Source organism: Vidua macroura, chromosome 1 (genome assembly GCF_024509145.1).
Source record: "Vidua macroura isolate BioBank_ID:100142 chromosome 1, ASM2450914v1, whole genome shotgun sequence".
Taxonomy (NCBI): domain Eukaryota; kingdom Metazoa; phylum Chordata; class Aves; order Passeriformes; family Viduidae; genus Vidua; species Vidua macroura.
Window position 1 is genome coordinate 60,653,383 of NC_071571.1, and position 17,216 is coordinate 60,670,598.

The window sequence follows — 17,216 nt, forward strand, 5'->3', positions numbered from 1 at the left end:
GTGCATATTTTAATGTTATACTATAAGGAAGATGCAGCAGAGGGAAGAAACTATAATTTAGTTGTATATAGCAGATGTACAGAAATATGCATATTTTACGAGCATAATAAAGACCAGGCACCCCAGTCTTGAAAAGGTATTGTTTTTTCTGCATAAATGCAGGGTTGAATTCCACACCACACTCCATTACAGATATTGTCAAAAAGCAACTCTAGAATGTGTGCACTTAAATTAGTAAAAAAAAAAAAAGTCAGAGAATTAAATTACATTTACTTTCTATAATATGTAATGGATAAGAATTCCTGTCAGTTATTCTTAAACAGAGATAATGCTAAACCATCACTACATGTCTGGATTCTTCTCTGTCAAATCTAAATAAATAAAATTATGTCTGCCTTCTCTCTCCAGAGTATCCAATGAATTTTTTACAAATGGGAACAACAACTACAACTAATGCCTTTCAAGCCTCAGCAAAACTGAATTATTAAATCTGTCTGCCTATATCCTATTACAGCCTACTTATGAATACTTGATTTTATTTTGTATAATTGACAACAGTTGTCAGGAAAGGAAGGTTTTAATGGCAATCAAATTAAGATCAACTGGTATAAGTGTCAGAGTGAAGAGCTTGTGTCAAGTGTTAATGAATTAACCGATGGGTCAGTGGGAAACAGGGCACGTGGAACTGCAGTGCCATAAACAGCTTTATATTTTCTGGCAATATTACCAGCCTCCCTGCTTTAAGTGAAAAACATTGAAAGAGATGGGTTACTAGAATGTACCCAGCAAAAGAAAAATAGACTCTCACTTTGCACACTTTAACACCAGATCATTTACAAACAACTTAACTTTTAAATCATTTATATTACTTGAGTGACTATGTACATGAAAATTTTAAACTGATGACAAGGTGAATAGCAACACCAAGATGACATATTGAAGTACAGCGTTTCATTTACTATTCTAATGAGAAGCTTTCAGTTATGATGCCTTATAAGGAGGAACAAAACCGCAAGACACCTGAAACATCCTAAACGTTTAAGTTACATCACCATTCCAGAGGATGTACATTTATAGAAGACTGAATAAATTAGTATAAAAGCATTAATTTCTCTTAAGACCAGGGAAGAACTGTGTGTACTTGAGATATTTGATCTGAATTAAGAAACCGATGAAGCAATTGATTAATTGGAATTTAAGCCATCAGTCACTAGATCCATGAACAGTTTCATTTACATTCTAAACAATCAGCTGATGGTCTTATAGGATACCATGTATTAATACATAGTCAATATGATACCCCTAAACTCATCACAGCTCCTTATTGACTCAGATGAAAAGAACTCAGATGTTTTTTAATCCAAGCTTCATCACATTGCATCTTTTTTGAATTGTGGTATTGATTCAGTACGCTTTAGGAATTTTTATCTCTATTAAAACATTATGGAATTTTCAGATACAGCAAACAATGTTCAAAGTTAAAAAAAGTCTACATTCACATTCTCAAATTTTAGCTTACTGATTTATATTATTGTGAGATATACAGAAGGATACTCAAAATCATTATTTTTTTCCATTTAATAGGATTTGATTAACCACTTTGCTCCATTATTCTTCTGATGCATACTACAATCTCTTCTTGTAGAAACCCAGTGATACAGAAAAAAGATGGTGTGCATTATTTACATCTTCAGAGTAATGACTAAATCAAAAAGCCTGCCACAGACAATACTTAGAACACTGAAAAAATTCTCACTTTTCAGATAAAATATGAATACCAACTAAACAGCTCCATGATTTGAGAGCTCTAGCAGCACAGCAGAACTCACTGTCCCCATACATGTCCCTAATGCACTTATGTATTTCTAAAGACCAGTAACACAAAAAAATACATATACATCTCAAAGAAGAGTGCTTATAGAAGACTTAAGGAACACTTCCTTTTTTGATGAAAGCAGAGCTCACAGAGGAGGTTGAGAAAAGCATATGGCCAAATATACCAGTATCCACATATTTTGCTTCCAAGACTTTAGCAGCAGCAATAATAATCAACTTGAAGGATGGTCTAACTAAATTAGGGGGAGTAGTAATAAAAGCCTTGGTATCTCATGAAGCTTAAACACAGAAAAGTACAAGTCAAAAGAGTTGACAAAGCCATCAGGGTACAATAGGCACGTGAAAAACAAGAGGATAATGTTTTAGTTAAACTTTAGCAATGAAAAGCAAATTTTCCTTTACTGTTTGGTAACTGGGAAGAAACAACAGACCCAGCTATGAAGATTTAACACTGGACCTTACAGATACTTTACAGACAACATGTTATAAACTTCTAAACAAGGAATTCTTGAAACCTACTTTTGCAAGAATAATTTTGATTTTTCTATTTTCAAAGCCTTTGACAACATATTAACAAGTCTATCAGTTCTGAATATACACATATTTTTTTGCCTGACTTGCCTTGCCTCTGGGATCTGCTTTGATGATTCTCACCTTCAGTTTCTCTACATTGTTTCCCAAAAAGGGGGAATTGTTTGGGATTTCAGGACATTCACACCACTACTCAAGCCAAGCCACCAAATCCCCTCAAATTTCCGGGAAAATTCATTATCACTGGCAAATAGGAAGAGGCTAATTTATGCCTAACACAATACACAGTCTCCTTACACATAAATTTTCTCAACTCTTACTAGTCTTTTTTTTTTTTTTAATACAGAAAAAATTTTAAATATTTCTTTGTTAATGCTTATTTTGCTGCAAATCTAATGAAACACATGGACTGTACTAGTCAGACAAGTATGCAGAGAAAATAAAACAATTAGGGAATTGTATATATGATCATGTCTTCTAATAATATTTTACTGTGTAATTTTACAGTTCTAATAGAGAGAGTAGAATATTATTTGGAGCCTAATGCCTGCTCAGACCACCTCCTTCCACCACATAAAACATTCATACTATCTGACTACATCTTAAACAACTAGCTGATCATGTCAAATCACTAGTACTCAGTGGCTTAAAGCAGATACCAAAACATTTCAAGCCTGAGTTAAATCAAATGTTAAAAATGGAATAGGAACTGAAATAGAGAAACAGATTAAAGTAGTTTGGACAGATTGTTGGCAGCTACTCATGCCCTGAAGATAAACTTTTATCTGGTCGTATGTGCAAAACTTAACTCTCGTCATTTATCATTCTCTATAGCAATAGATTTTCAAAGCATTTTAGTTTCCAGACAGGTAGGTTTTACAACACTTGTTTTCTAAACATAATAGAAAATTCCAGAATGTGTGACAAATGCAACTCCTTCAGCTGTATTATTCTGCAGTAGTTGGTTTTATGAAGAAACAAAAAGTGACATCAGCTGCAAAACAGAATTCGAAATTGACATTTTCTCCTCTGGTTTGATTTTCAAATATCTGAAGTTCCAGAAAAATCAAGTTATTTGTAGAACACTTACTCCTAACTGTCCAGAATAAATAGACAGTACTAGCATCACCTTTATTATATTCTTCCTTGCAATGAATTTGGAGTTTCATTCTTTGACATAAATGTTCTACTAATATTTGTTTTTTAAGATCTACAAAACTAGGTATTTTAAACAAGCAAAATGTATTTAATGGCACAATGCTCTCTGTTTGTATAGAAATGCTTAAGAATTCATCATTTTCAAAAAAACATCTTTAATGAGCAGACTTTGTTTGAGATGTTAGACTCTGGTGTATGCCTTTACTGGTTAACTCACAGCTCCTTCCAACAGAAAATCACCTTGCATGAATGACTATTTAAGCCTGTACTTGCATTGCAGAGTTTTGTCAGTTAAATGATTAGCATTTAAAATAAAAATCACATCTGAGACTTATGTTGCTACAGAAATGAATTGCTACAATGCCTCAAAAATTATTTTCCTGTTTTATTCCCACATTTTACTTATACTATTGTTGTTAAAGTAATTACAAGTAAAGAATCCTGAAAACTCTTAACTACAAATTTTAATGCAAGGGAGATGACTCTTTTTGCTACAATTCTAAAAAGTATAAACATGTTTGCAACTAGTATTTTATACCTGAGTAAATATACCACTTTAAAATAATTTTATAAGTGGAATTCAAAACACTGATCTATGCAATGGGAAATGTCCAGGAGGACCTTTACAGCCTGGAGAAATGGGCTGATGAGCAAGCACCAGAACAATGTAACAGTGGCCTGAAAAATAATGCATGTAGCAACTGTGCAAGCTGAATTACCTTGGAAAGAATTAAATGTTCTTCACAAAGGATTGTAAGAATTTTTAAATGATTTTCCATTTCCCTACCACTTGCATTGCACAGCTGTAGTGGTGGACAGTGTTTTGCAATGTCCACACCAGTAAGTTATTATGTACTGGATTTAAGGAGAAACAGTACCAAAACTGGTTTATGATAAAAACCTTTGCACAAGAGTATGCTTGACAGCAGTGGAACTGATCAGCCACGGGGAGTTGCTCTCTCCAGAGCTCTACAATAAAAAAAAAACAAACAACCCCCCCCCCAAAAAAAAACCAAAACAAAAAAAAACCCCACCTGTTTTGTCAATTTAGTAGTTGTTGAGAAATCTAAAGCATCTGAGATATTAAAATAAATTTGTGACTTTATTTTACCAGACATCTAAATATATATCTTTTTTAAGAACTTTCATAAGTTTGTTCAAAGAGAAATATCTTAAAGCAGTACTCTCTCTCTTGAAAAAAAAATACCGCTTTTCCAGAAGTAGTGGCTGTTACTCTACATTAAATCAAGTGTCTACCAAAAAAATTGACCCTATGCAGAAGACATGTGCTAAGTTCAAATACTATGGTCAGGAAAGCTGAAGCAGACCAGGAAAACCACGTCCTGTTCACCCTTTGGAAGTTCAGTTTCACCAGAAAAGGGTAAAGAGAAAATCCAGCTCTACTTTTCATACATCACAAAGCACTATCTGTGACAAAGAGGACCTCGGGAACAATCAGAAGGGTCTGACTGAAATAAAGCAATTCTTACCCCCCATAAAAAGCAACTAAGGAAAAGCAGTATCCTACCAGCACTGTGATTAGTCTGTCGTAAGCCTAAGTAGTTAGCAGTAATACAGAAAAAAAAATTTTGCAGTCCTAGTGTCTATGGAGCATATCACAAGACTGAAAGCTTTTCACCCCTTGGCTATTCCAGCTGCAGATGTAGGCAATTAGTTCCTTTAGCTGTAATTCAATGTACAATGCTATTCTGCCATGCAATCCTTCTCCCAGTAACTTTTGACTTGTGGCCAATTTCAATCTAGTATGGCAGAACAATGATCTCAAACTTAGGAAGTTCCCTGAGTTTTTGTGAAACAAGAGAGGATGAAAGAGCCATATGAACAAAAGAAAAGCCAAGCTGCTAACTTCAACAGTCATCTGTTCCAAGACCTAGCAAAAGTTGATAGCTAAAATCATTTGCTTAGCTCAGAACCAGCCACTGCATTTGCCAGCTTTTCACCATGAATCTGGAATTATTAGAGGCATGTAAATAAAAAGCTTGTCTGGAAAAACATAAGCTTCATTATTTCTTTTTTGACACTCTGTAGTCACCCTATAAAGAAAGTTTGTATTTCTCTCAGAATTTCACATTTGAAAGTAAAAAGAGTACAAATATTCTAGAAACACAGAATCTTACAGTCACATGCACCAGATTTTCAGGGAAGGTGAGACCCAGATCATGTCAGAACATGTGTTACCGCAGGAATACCTGACCTAGATAAGAAGCCAGTCACTGCACCAAGGTACAGCCAATGTGGAGTGCAAGGATTGTAGCTCAGAGAAGGAAAGAGTTTATCTTTGAAATTTTTATTGTGTTTTAAACACACAGTATCTTTGATACTCCCATAATGAAGTTATTAATGCACGCCTCAGTTGGCAGTTTCTGTGGACAATTATAAAGTTATATAATGATCTTTAGAATGCCCTGTCTAGCCTTTGTTTTTTGATTGAGACAGCATATAGAGAAATGAAATGCATAGAATATGCCAAACAAATTAAAAATGATCCTAAAAGTTTTGTTAAGGGCCACTTAAGATCTAGTTTAATTTCAGCAAGGGAGCTTTGTGTTGGTGTAACAGAGATCTTGCTTACACTTGCATAACAGCTTTACACTAAGGTAGTCAGTTAATTTTGGCATGCTGCCTGCTTGTACAGAAAATGAAAATAACCTTTAAACCATCTTTTGCAGTCAGCTCAGCATGAACATTTCCTTTCATTTGGTGGAAGGCTGATAAATGGGACAAATCATCCAAATCCCTTGTCATCTCTGCCATATATAATGAGTAAAATCAAGATTCAGTCATAGATAATCCCCTCCTACCTTTTCAAATACATAGAACTCCAACATATTACTCCATAAGCTTTTCATGCCTAATTTTTAAAAATTATTTTTATTTATTTTGTAAGTCAATGAAAATATTTTGGAAACCTCTGTTATACAGGGAGCCAGACAGCAGCAAAGAATTCACATTTGAGGAATGATTTTCTCCTGCTCCATCCCCCGGGAAGTAATCCTAACTGAAAATATGAACAGCCATCTAGCTGCCTCCGTCCATGAAAGAGAGGAATGTGAATGTTACAAACTGTCACATGAATACAAAACAAAGTCCCACCAATATGAGCTTTTAGACTATAACTTCTGTAAAGTTTGATTAATAAACATAGGAATCTTAGAAATTAGATACAGGCACACAATTGACATCAAGTTATTATATCAGATCTTTGAAGAGATCATTCTACCTACAAGACAATGCATTTGATAAAGAAAGGGAAAAATGCATCTAGTAAGAAATTAGTTTTATCAAAATAAGTTTGATACCCCAGAATGCAGCTTCTGCTACATGGAGTTAAAAATAGCCTAGAAAACTGTAAAAATGCATTGGGGGGGGGATGAGTTTCTGGATGAACTTTGTAAGCTGCCCATTTATAATTCAAATTGCTTCTTTTTTGAGTGATGATGTAGGATACTGCAGTGCTGCTGCAGACTACATTAATATGGAATGTAAATATTGAAGCTGTAAAATTGTACTTTACCCCAGAAGAAGCTTACAGGGAAGTTTGGATTTTGAGATTACTTCAAACTCTCCACTTTACTCTTTAGAGATTTATAGTAAGAAGCTATAGTTAAACTGCTTTATTACACAGAAGATAAAATTACATATAGAACATAAAACCTTGCAAAAACTATTTCACAAAGTACTTACAAGTTTCAACTATAAATTAAAGCATAAATCAGTCAAAACTGCAACATCAGGAAGAAACAATTACAGATGTAAGTGTTCACTCTTTAGTCAAAAAACAATTACTGCCATATGCTTGAAGTCTAGGAAATTATTTTTGTGTGGTTTTGCTTTCTTTTTTTTTTTTTTTAAAGAAGTGCAACACCAATAAAACTAGTTAACCTGTTGCTTGTCAACAGAAAATTAGGCTTTTTAATAGATTGGGGTTCTGAGAGGGAATAAAAAGAAAATTCCTGTATTCTGAACCAGAGGGTAGTTAACAAAAATGGAGCTTATATACCACCACTAGAAGACTTTGTCACTCCAGGCCAGTTATAGATGACCACTGCATGTAATCAGTATTAACAGTATATATATATATATATATATATATATATATAAGAGAAGAACTATCAGAAATTTCTTCTCTTAGCAAATATATAGCTCTACTGGAGTTCCGTAGGCTATCAGAAATATTTTTGTCTTCTCTTTCAAATGATCTCTACAAATTTAGGCTTTTATCTGAAATATATGAAAGAACTCTAGTGCCACAGTAAAATAGTATGTGCCACTAATACAGGGCTTTACCAATATCACAGCTATTAGCTTTGTGAAATTTAGTGCTGTCTGACAAATACCAGACAGTTCTTCAGGATCTGAAGAGAAATGGTAATATAAAGGAGGAAAACTCATCTGGGTTATACACAGGGGCATCCAGTAGTAATTTCTAAACTTTATAGGAACCCTATAAATTATAGCTGTTTTGTAAAGGAGATATTTGTTTCTCAAAGATTAAGAGTACTCCCCTATCACCATGTGTACTCCCCCATCACCAAGAGAAATGGAACTAACAAGCACAGCACTTTTCTTTCTCTCAGGCAAGAAAATTCCTAGTTTTTTGGAGTTGTTTTTTTTTTTTGACTGATCAAAAAGGCAGTATTATTTTGAAGTAAAAGAACCCCAAAAAGTTATTTCAGGAATTCAGGTCATTGTAATAATATTTTCCAAAAATAGTTATTTTAAACACATATTAGTAGGTTCAGATTTGAGTTCTATCAAATTTAATAACAGAAACACAATCAGATGACATAAAATGTATGTCACAAGACAATGATCAGTTGCAAATCATGTTAGAATGTGAAATTAATGTCAAATCATACTAGCAAAATACAGTCTTATAAATCTATTTGCTAAATATTTTTAACATTTTTAATATTTAAACCTTTTGTTAAAACAGCTCATAAGACCATTCATGTGGAGAAACATATCTATAGAAGTCTCATGTTCACAGTAACATTACTCCTGGTTTACAGTCCAAGCATAATGTGTTTTTCATGTATGGACTTTCTCTCATTAATCTGATTTAACCATTTCAAATTGACCACAATGTACAATCTAAAACTCTACCACAACCACCAACTTATCATGTGACCATGTGAATTGTGAAAACATACCTGTTTTTTCCGAGGTTCTAAGAAACACCATGTCAGATGGGATTCGTTGATTCTGAGAGAAGAAGAAAAAAAAGGTATATTTTGTAAGTATGAAAAAAAAGTGAATTCCAATCAAAAGTCCAGTAAGATCTATCACCAAAAGGTCATACTTGGATTGAAATTCAATTAAAATAAGATTTCTCACAGTACTTTACATTCAGCATTTGCAATTCAGAAATCAATATTTTCGAAAAATTATACCATAAGCAAACAACAGCTAATCCTTTCAGATGTTCTTTATAAGTGAATCATAAATACCTGAAGAACAGATTAACATTTTCTTTACTGAAAACAGTACTTCAAGTATATAAATATATAATCGAAATATCTGAAAACATAATTTCACTGAGCAAAACTCTGACATTCAGTTAGCACATGTAATAGAAAAAAAAAAGTAAATTTAAAATATCTGTCTTGGCACTCAAGTTGCAAATGCTATGTATACCAAGCATTCTTCTCTCTTCCAACACACACAAGCACACACAGGGGAAATAGCAAATTAGGGAACAGCATTTTCCTATTCCATATATGTAAAATGAACAGAAATTCTTCCTCACTAAGACATGGAATCATATGCATAGTCAGATGTACCTGTTCTGTCATTTCCCTTTCCAGCACAGAACTGTCTGTATCAAGTTTTCAATTATTTGTTGATCACAGAAAGGCCAATCTAAGCTTTCACAGGTTAAACAAAATGAACAATACCAGGCTCCCCCACACATGGTATATGCTACATCACTACCCAAATCCTCAGCTCTCTCTCCACTTGTTCCCAAGGCATATACCAGCACCAGTTACACAGGGTTTAGGAATGAAACACCAGAATAAGCAAAAATAACCAACATATCAAAATTTGCAAGGCACTGGATTGGAAAGGAAAAAAGCAAGGTTTTCCATTAATGCAAAGAAACCTTCCCAAGGTTTCTATGCCACCACAACAGTGCCATTTGGAATAGTGTGATCTGAAGAGATCTGCCGAAGTCAACTGCCAGACTATGTGTTATATGGGCTTAGCTTCCAAAATAAGATGATGCAAACTCTCTGAATCTCTAGGAGACCAGTACTTCTCACCACTCCTTGTAACATACTCTCAGCAACACCGGTTTATAAATGGGACTGGAAGCAATTGTAATTCTGTTCTCTATGGGAAGTTCAGTAAAGAGGGGCCATAAAGGGCTACAGAGAGGGCTACTATCATAAGCAAAGATGAAACTTGAAAAATGAGGAAGTTGGGAAACACTAAAAAATAGATGCATGTTTTAGTTTACCTGAAAATTCTACACAAATAGCAAAAAACCCTCTGCATAACTTAAAATGATGCATTTTCATCTATTAATATTTCCTGATTTGCAGCATTTCCTATTTTAACTCTTTATGGTTTTACAAATAAAATTCACTTGCTTTTATGCCAACAGTATTCACCTTGAAGAGGCTGTTTAACTAGTACAACTTTTTTTTGAATCTTGCTTTATACGAGCTAATAATTAAGGATGCAGTGAAATTTATTATCCACCATGAGCCCAGATTCAACTAGGAATATCTCATTCAAATTTGCAAAAAAATGCAGAAAAAAGATTAATCTTAAACTATATTATTTTGCACCTACTAGAAGGAAAAAAGAGAAAAAGGAAAAGGCAACTTGAAAATTAAATTAAATAATTCAATGACAATAACAATTAAACAGATATCCAGTCTTAATATAGATTAGCTATACATTTTTACAGCTCCCCTGCCAGCTCTGACATAAATCCATTACACAAGTTTCAGGTTACTGGTTTCATGCCTACAAACTTCCAGTTACTTGTAAACAAGCTAAAACACTTCACCAGCATCCAAAAATAACAGTCAAATGATCTAATACTGAATTAAATAGAAGTTCTGGTAATACAAAGGAGGTACCTTACAAGTCACTACCAATTTCCACAGAGGACACAGTTCACATTGAGTAAATTAAACAGTCTGGCCCAGAGTATGCAAGATTCAGATACTTTATGCCTGACAAAACTGGGCAGAATCATAGCATATTTGAAGCTGGAAGGGACCCATAAGGATCAGAGAGTCCAACTCCCTGCTGCTTTAAGGACTAACTATGACTAAATAATTTGACTAAGAGCAACATCCAGACAGTCCTTGAACTCAAACAGGTTTGGTGCCATGACCACTTCTCTGGAAATCCTGTTCCAGAGACTGTCCAGCCTCTCAGTGACAAGCCTTTTCCCAGAACTTTCCCTAACACAACTTTATTCATAGAATCATAGAATGGCTTGGGTTGGAAGGGACCTTAAATATCATCTTGTTCCAAACCTCTGCCATGGGCAGGAACACCTTTTACTAGACCAGGTTGCTCAAAGCCTGACCTTTAACACTGCTAGGGACATGGAATACACAACTTCTCTGGACAATCTGTTCCAGTGTCTCACCACCCTCACAGTGAAGAATTTCTGGCTCCTATCTAATCTGTATGTACCATTTTTCAATTTAAAGACATTACTCCTTGTACTGTTGCTGCATACCGTTGTGATTCCATTTCCTCATGTCCTGAAGCAGATCTGCTGATCACCAGAGGGTGATCAGCAACTCCTCCCCCTCTGCCCCCAATAAGAAAGTTATAGATTGTGATCAAATTATTTTCTCATTTTAATACAAAAGATAGATATTGATTTTGCCTTCTTTTGTGTTCTGTCTTGCTCATTTTTCTTTCCTGTAAAATAATGAAACCTTTTCTACATAAATGTATCTGAATGTATCCTGCCATGTAGGGAAGGCTACAGAGTGACTTGTCTTTAAAGTATTTTAAATTGACATCTTATTTTATTATCAGGTTTTTCATAATTTGGAAGGGGACAGAAAGACACTGCAGGAGTACTGGGTACCAAAAACATTGTCAATATTATTGCTGACTCTGAAGAGCAAAGATAGACCTGCAGATACATACCTAGTCACTATAAAAGTGTTACTACACAAAAACAGATGGCAAGTATGCTACAAAAATCTTTAGCATCTCATTATGGAGAAAATTTAATTCTGTTGTACATTGTCACAGTCAAACAGCAGCAGTATGTCAATCACGTTAGCCGTCTCATGTCATATCTATCAAAGTAGAACAAGTTAAAATGACAACAGATACAACTTCAAGCATTCAGAAACCCATGAAAAAACTACAAAATTTCAATTACCACAGAGATGATACCAGAAATGCTTATTAACATATACTGAAATTTGAACATATAAGTCATGAAAATTACTTGAATACATTGTTTTTCTTAAATCAGGGCAGAATTAGAGCTCCAGAGAAGGAGGGCTTCCATTTATCTCAGTGTTTGCACACTTCCAGATTCAGTCCTAGATCTCTAACTACACCCAGCCAATGGTCAATACAAGGCAAGTGCTTGCTTTGTACAAGGCAACCCAGCTCCAGGGTTCCCATGAGTAACTCTACGTCATCCAGGAATACCAGCCAGACTGGTAAACAAGAAACCCATAAAGACATCTATACTTTCTGCAATACAGGCTACAATATTCACTTAAAAAATACTCTTCTCATAGCTTTCAAATTACTTTTATATTTTTCTCATGTTATTATCATGAAATTGTTATTTACATAAACTTTTCCTGTTCCCTAGTCAGTCTTCCAATTCCCCTCAATTGTGCATAGCTACAGACCCTTGGAATTCTGCATTTACTGTCCTTCTTTCTCCACGCATGCAATGAACGATGTACTTATATTATTAACTAAAATACTCCCGCTTACTTTGGAGATATAAATAGAACAGGCACTTCCCAGTTGTCTTCTTGGATCTGCATGCTGTGAAATACTGCATGTTAGCATTAGCTGCAATCCTTGCAAATACTGGATTAATTTCACTTTACACACAATATTAAGAAAAAATTGTGTACCTTTATAGCTCCAAGAAAAGCTCTCAAGGTTTGAAGAAAAATCATTACTGCTCTCATGCTTTAAATCACTATTATGTGTTGTTATTGTTAACTGTTGTCTCATAAATGTGTAGTTATTATTATTAACTAAATGTGTTTTTGAGTTTTATGCCCTCCTCACATCCTCAAAATGTATTTCAAACAGTCAGTAAGGTACAGTGTCTAAATAACAATATCTGAACTCAACAACTCAACCCTTCAATTGTCTTATTTAGGAATACTGTGCACATCTGTGCTTCCACTGGAAATTAAAAATGTAACACAAGCCAAGGAAAACATCCAGAAGTAGCATGACTGTTCAAGGCAGGGGACCATTTTTCAGCTAACAGATATGAATGCCTTTGAGCTTTAAATTAGGCAATATTTTCATCTGTTCAGGCTTTATCCTGTCTAGTAATAGTACTATATGAAATTTTCACTATTCATGTAGTTGAAACAATAGATTTATTACTTGAAACTAAACTATTTTAAGCATATTACAGTCACTTAAGAAATACTTTGAAATTAATTAGGACTATTAAAAAAAAGACAATCACAGGATTTTCAAAGTTTAAATCTAGAAAAGCCTGTCACTTAAGTTGTTAGTATTTGTGATGTACTCACTAGTTAACATATGGATCTTCAGCTCAAGTGAATCATTAATTTCACTGCAGATGCTGTTGACGTATCTACCAGTCAAATACAATGTTAACTTGTTTCTCTGCCATTAGAGTGAGCAATTGAATGTTTCACTCCTGACTGGTTCTTTGGCTTAAGTCATACTCTGAAATTGAAAACTGCTTGCTCCAACAAAATACACTCCTCAACAGAACAAGAAAACATTTAATTTCATTAGCCTGAAAGCACCCCCAGCTAGGTGAAAAGGAAAAAAGACAGCTCTGCTGGGGCAGTAGGGAGCTTAAAACTGAAATACTACATTCAAAGCATTCAAACATCTTACTGATAATACCTGACTAAAATCTTCATCAAAAAGCCCATTACTCATTATTTCTCTAAATCCTTAAACATGACTTTTCTTCATTAGAAACTTCAGGCACTTACAACATACGAGTTCTAAGCTACTGTGAATACTGCTAAAATAGCAACTTCATGCATGACAGAATGATCCCCAAAGTAACTCCAGTTTTCCAAATTCTAGTATAATCCAACAGACAGATGGATCACAGTGAATTTCAGGGAAAGCAAATTACCTAAGTAGCCGTCAGGGTCTTCCCTACACTCTATAATAATTAATTCCAGGTTTAGAGTTCAAGAAGGGCCAAAAAATTCCCTAACAAAAATCAAAGCAAGTATCTCAGTCTCCTAGAAGTTCCGGAATAGGCAGAAGCAAGCATGTGCAAGCCAATTCCACCTCCACTCTAACGTAATATAGTATAAAGCAAAACAGATGTGAAGGCCAAATATACCAGTGCTTTTCTTGTACAGCCTAGTACTTGCTGCTCAGATGGGCCCAAAAAGTTATAAGGTACATAGAGTATACAAAAAAGAACAGGAGAAAAGGCAAGAAATTGTGAAAACTACATGAAAATATATATATTTTAAGCTGAGAGCAGCAAGCCAAATGAGACTTGGGTGTATTGTTTTTTTTCTTTGAACTACAGAAGAAATAGAAAGAAAGGAAACAGAAGTTTTTCAAATCAAGCAGAAGTAGATACAAGCTTCAATTTGAGATGTCTCCTTGGATCACCTCTCTGATACAAAGTGTGAAGGGAATCAGTTGCAGGCACCCAGAAAGTGAGTCACTTTTCCAGAATTAATTGAAGCAAAAACAGTTACCTCTGACAACAAATTTAAGTTGACTTCTAAGATCACAATAATTTCTTAGTAGCCCAGAAAGGCAACTGAAATAAGCAACAATCTTTATAATTATGTTAATATAGAGCAAAGAAGAATTCACAGCTCTCACTCACCATCTGTAAACTGGAAAGCTTTCTGTCCATTAAAAAACATATAAACTTTCTCATTATTTAATTATATATCGTTAGATACATATTATATTAAAATAATACAAATATATAAATATATATATATGTGTGTGTGTATATATACACGCATAAATAAAGATTATCTTTGAAAGCTTCAGACAGAGAAACATTGATTTAACCATCAAAAGGAAGGTATCAGTAACGAGATATCTTAAAACACTCAGCACAGCACATGACAGGGAATTTAATTCTGTAGTTCTATTCCCTTCACAAGATTGATTCAAGCATATAACTATTCATAAAATATAAATATATACATTCAGTTAAAATATAATTAATTTTATAATAGACTTCCTTGAAGATTCTCAAATAAGACTTGAACTAAAATACTAGCTAGTTAGGACTTCACAGATAAGTACCTTGATACACTTTTCCTCAGAAGATAATTAGCATGTTAATAATCTTTAGTCTCTAAAATATATTTTAAAAGTATCAACCTTTTCCACTATGATGAGGTCTCCAACTTGTATGTCTGAACTCTTAACTTGCACTTTACCTTAAAAAAAAAAAAAAGAAGAAATGTAATCAACATTAATAAAGAATAACAAGAATATAAATCCCAGAATGCAAGCATTATTTATAGATGCTACTATTAAGTGAAAATGTTACAATTGATACAAAACAGATCTCTGCTGAATACATTGATAAATACATTTCATCTGTTTGAATAAATAACCCAGTGGTTTAAAAAATTCCACTTTTGTAACCTGTTAGCCATTGTAGAAGTATTAGAGGAAAAATACATATGGTAGATGCCCAAGTCTGATGTATAGTATCTGTAATAGAGTTGTAAAATTGGAAAAAGGAATCTTTCATATCTACTAAGCTGCACTTCTGTGTCTGACAAGAATTGGTAAGTTTATAGTCATGGAGCAGTCTTGCAGACATGAGTGGTTATTCACAGCACAGTTACCAACAGGTAACTTTGCTTGACCACTAAAGTTCCTGATGTAATTGGCACTGTCTGATAATGTTGGCAATTATAGCAGAAAAGACATAAAACTCTCTAAAGTCAAAGAAATGCCTAAAGATTTAATTCTAGAAAAGTAAAACATCAAAAGCTGAAACAGATGTTTTTCATTCTCTAAAGCTGCCCATTCAGTAACTGCTATAAACAATTCACTCAAAAATATATACAACACATTTTCCAATTTCCACACATTCTGTAGGGTATTAATATTTGTAAGAGTCTCAAGTTTTAATATTCTTATTTGAGGGACTGGAAAACTGAGAGAGAGAGGTTAAGCTATTGCTCAAAATATGTTATTATTGAACTCAGGAGAGATCAATAATAGAATTCAGAAATTCAGGAGTTCTAGTCCCAGGTCCACAACTCCAAAATAAAGTTGCTTCCCTGAGTTAAAAATGACCAAAACCCAAAATCCTCTGAGGGATACACACATATTTGAATATCCTGCTGAGCTGAAACACACCCCCTGTAAGTATGATCTTCCCTCAACAGAAATACTACCATGATTCCAAGCCACAGGTATAACATGGAAAGTATGTCAAAACACGGCATGGTGTTAGAGCTCTAAATGACAGGTGGAATGAATTAGAACAGAAAACACACAAAAGCACAGACTGAGCAGCAAAAAGTTTGAAGCTTAATCAAAAATACTATGAGTAGCAGATTTGTCAATGCACAGTCACATCTCAGTTATATTAAGTATAGCAAAAGAAAACTAGGGTAGGATGCAAATCCATGAGACCTTCTCATTACAACTCTCAGTAAAGAGAGACTAAAATTCCTTATACTTACATTTACATTTATTAAAAGGCAGTAAGATTCACATTATGAGTAATTATTTTGAGTACTTGTTCTTTAAAATTTCATGCAAAAGCAGCAGTTGCTTCATCTCTAATTCAGCCAATAATAAATGTATTCCTGTAACATACAGCTAATATTTGATATATTTTCCATTAAAACAGCACTTTGAAAATGTGCAGTGTCAGGAAAACCACAATTTTTGTTTGGCTTGTCTGCAAAGTTACTTCTGAGAGCCAGACTTCGCTACTGATAGTGACCTTTTACACTAGTTCCATTTTTCAGTTGCCAGAAGCATTTTCTGTCCTCTGCTCTCAAATATAAGACAAATGCAGTCTTCAATAGATAAATTTGTGAGGGGATAGGAAGTGGCAGAAGACTGTAGAAGGTATAAAAAGCTATAGCAAGAATATCAGCAATTCTCTACAAGACTTTTGAGATACCTATGGAAATGAAATTAGTATCAATGTATCAAAAGCTTTCCTTTTTTTTTAATTTAAAGTAATACTAAAGCTCAATCACTAAAACAACAGTCTGACATAAAATCAACGTATTTCACCTGCTTACCTGCACAAGCCTGTGATTTCTCCTTAAAAATTCTGAAGTTTTGACTAGAAGTGAATAGTATATACCAGAAAAAATACTGTAATGTTACTTTGCTTTCTAAGTTTGCTGGCTTTACCAAAAGAATAGCATTACGTATATTATTTTCCATTCTTTTGCTAACAATTTTCATCTATTTATCAGTCAATCACTTGATTATAGCAGTAACAGTCACAAAAATTCTAG

At 34.1% G+C, this 17,216-nt stretch overlaps 1 protein-coding gene across 3 annotated transcripts in view; it reads right to left on the reverse strand.

Moving 5' to 3' along the window:
- Positions 1-17,216, reverse strand: part of ATP9B (ATPase phospholipid transporting 9B (putative)) — a 169,112-nt gene that overhangs the window by 111,574 nt on the left and 40,322 nt on the right. For all 3 annotated transcript variants that reach the window (XM_053974312.1, XM_053974302.1, XM_053974321.1), the window contains 2 exons: positions 15,097-15,155; positions 8,700-8,751 (listed from right to left, as the gene is read on the reverse strand). In XM_053974312.1, the coding sequence (XP_053830287.1) occupies positions 8,700-8,751; positions 15,097-15,155 (111 nt within the window). The remainder of the gene's footprint in view (positions 1-8,699; positions 8,752-15,096; positions 15,156-17,216) is intronic.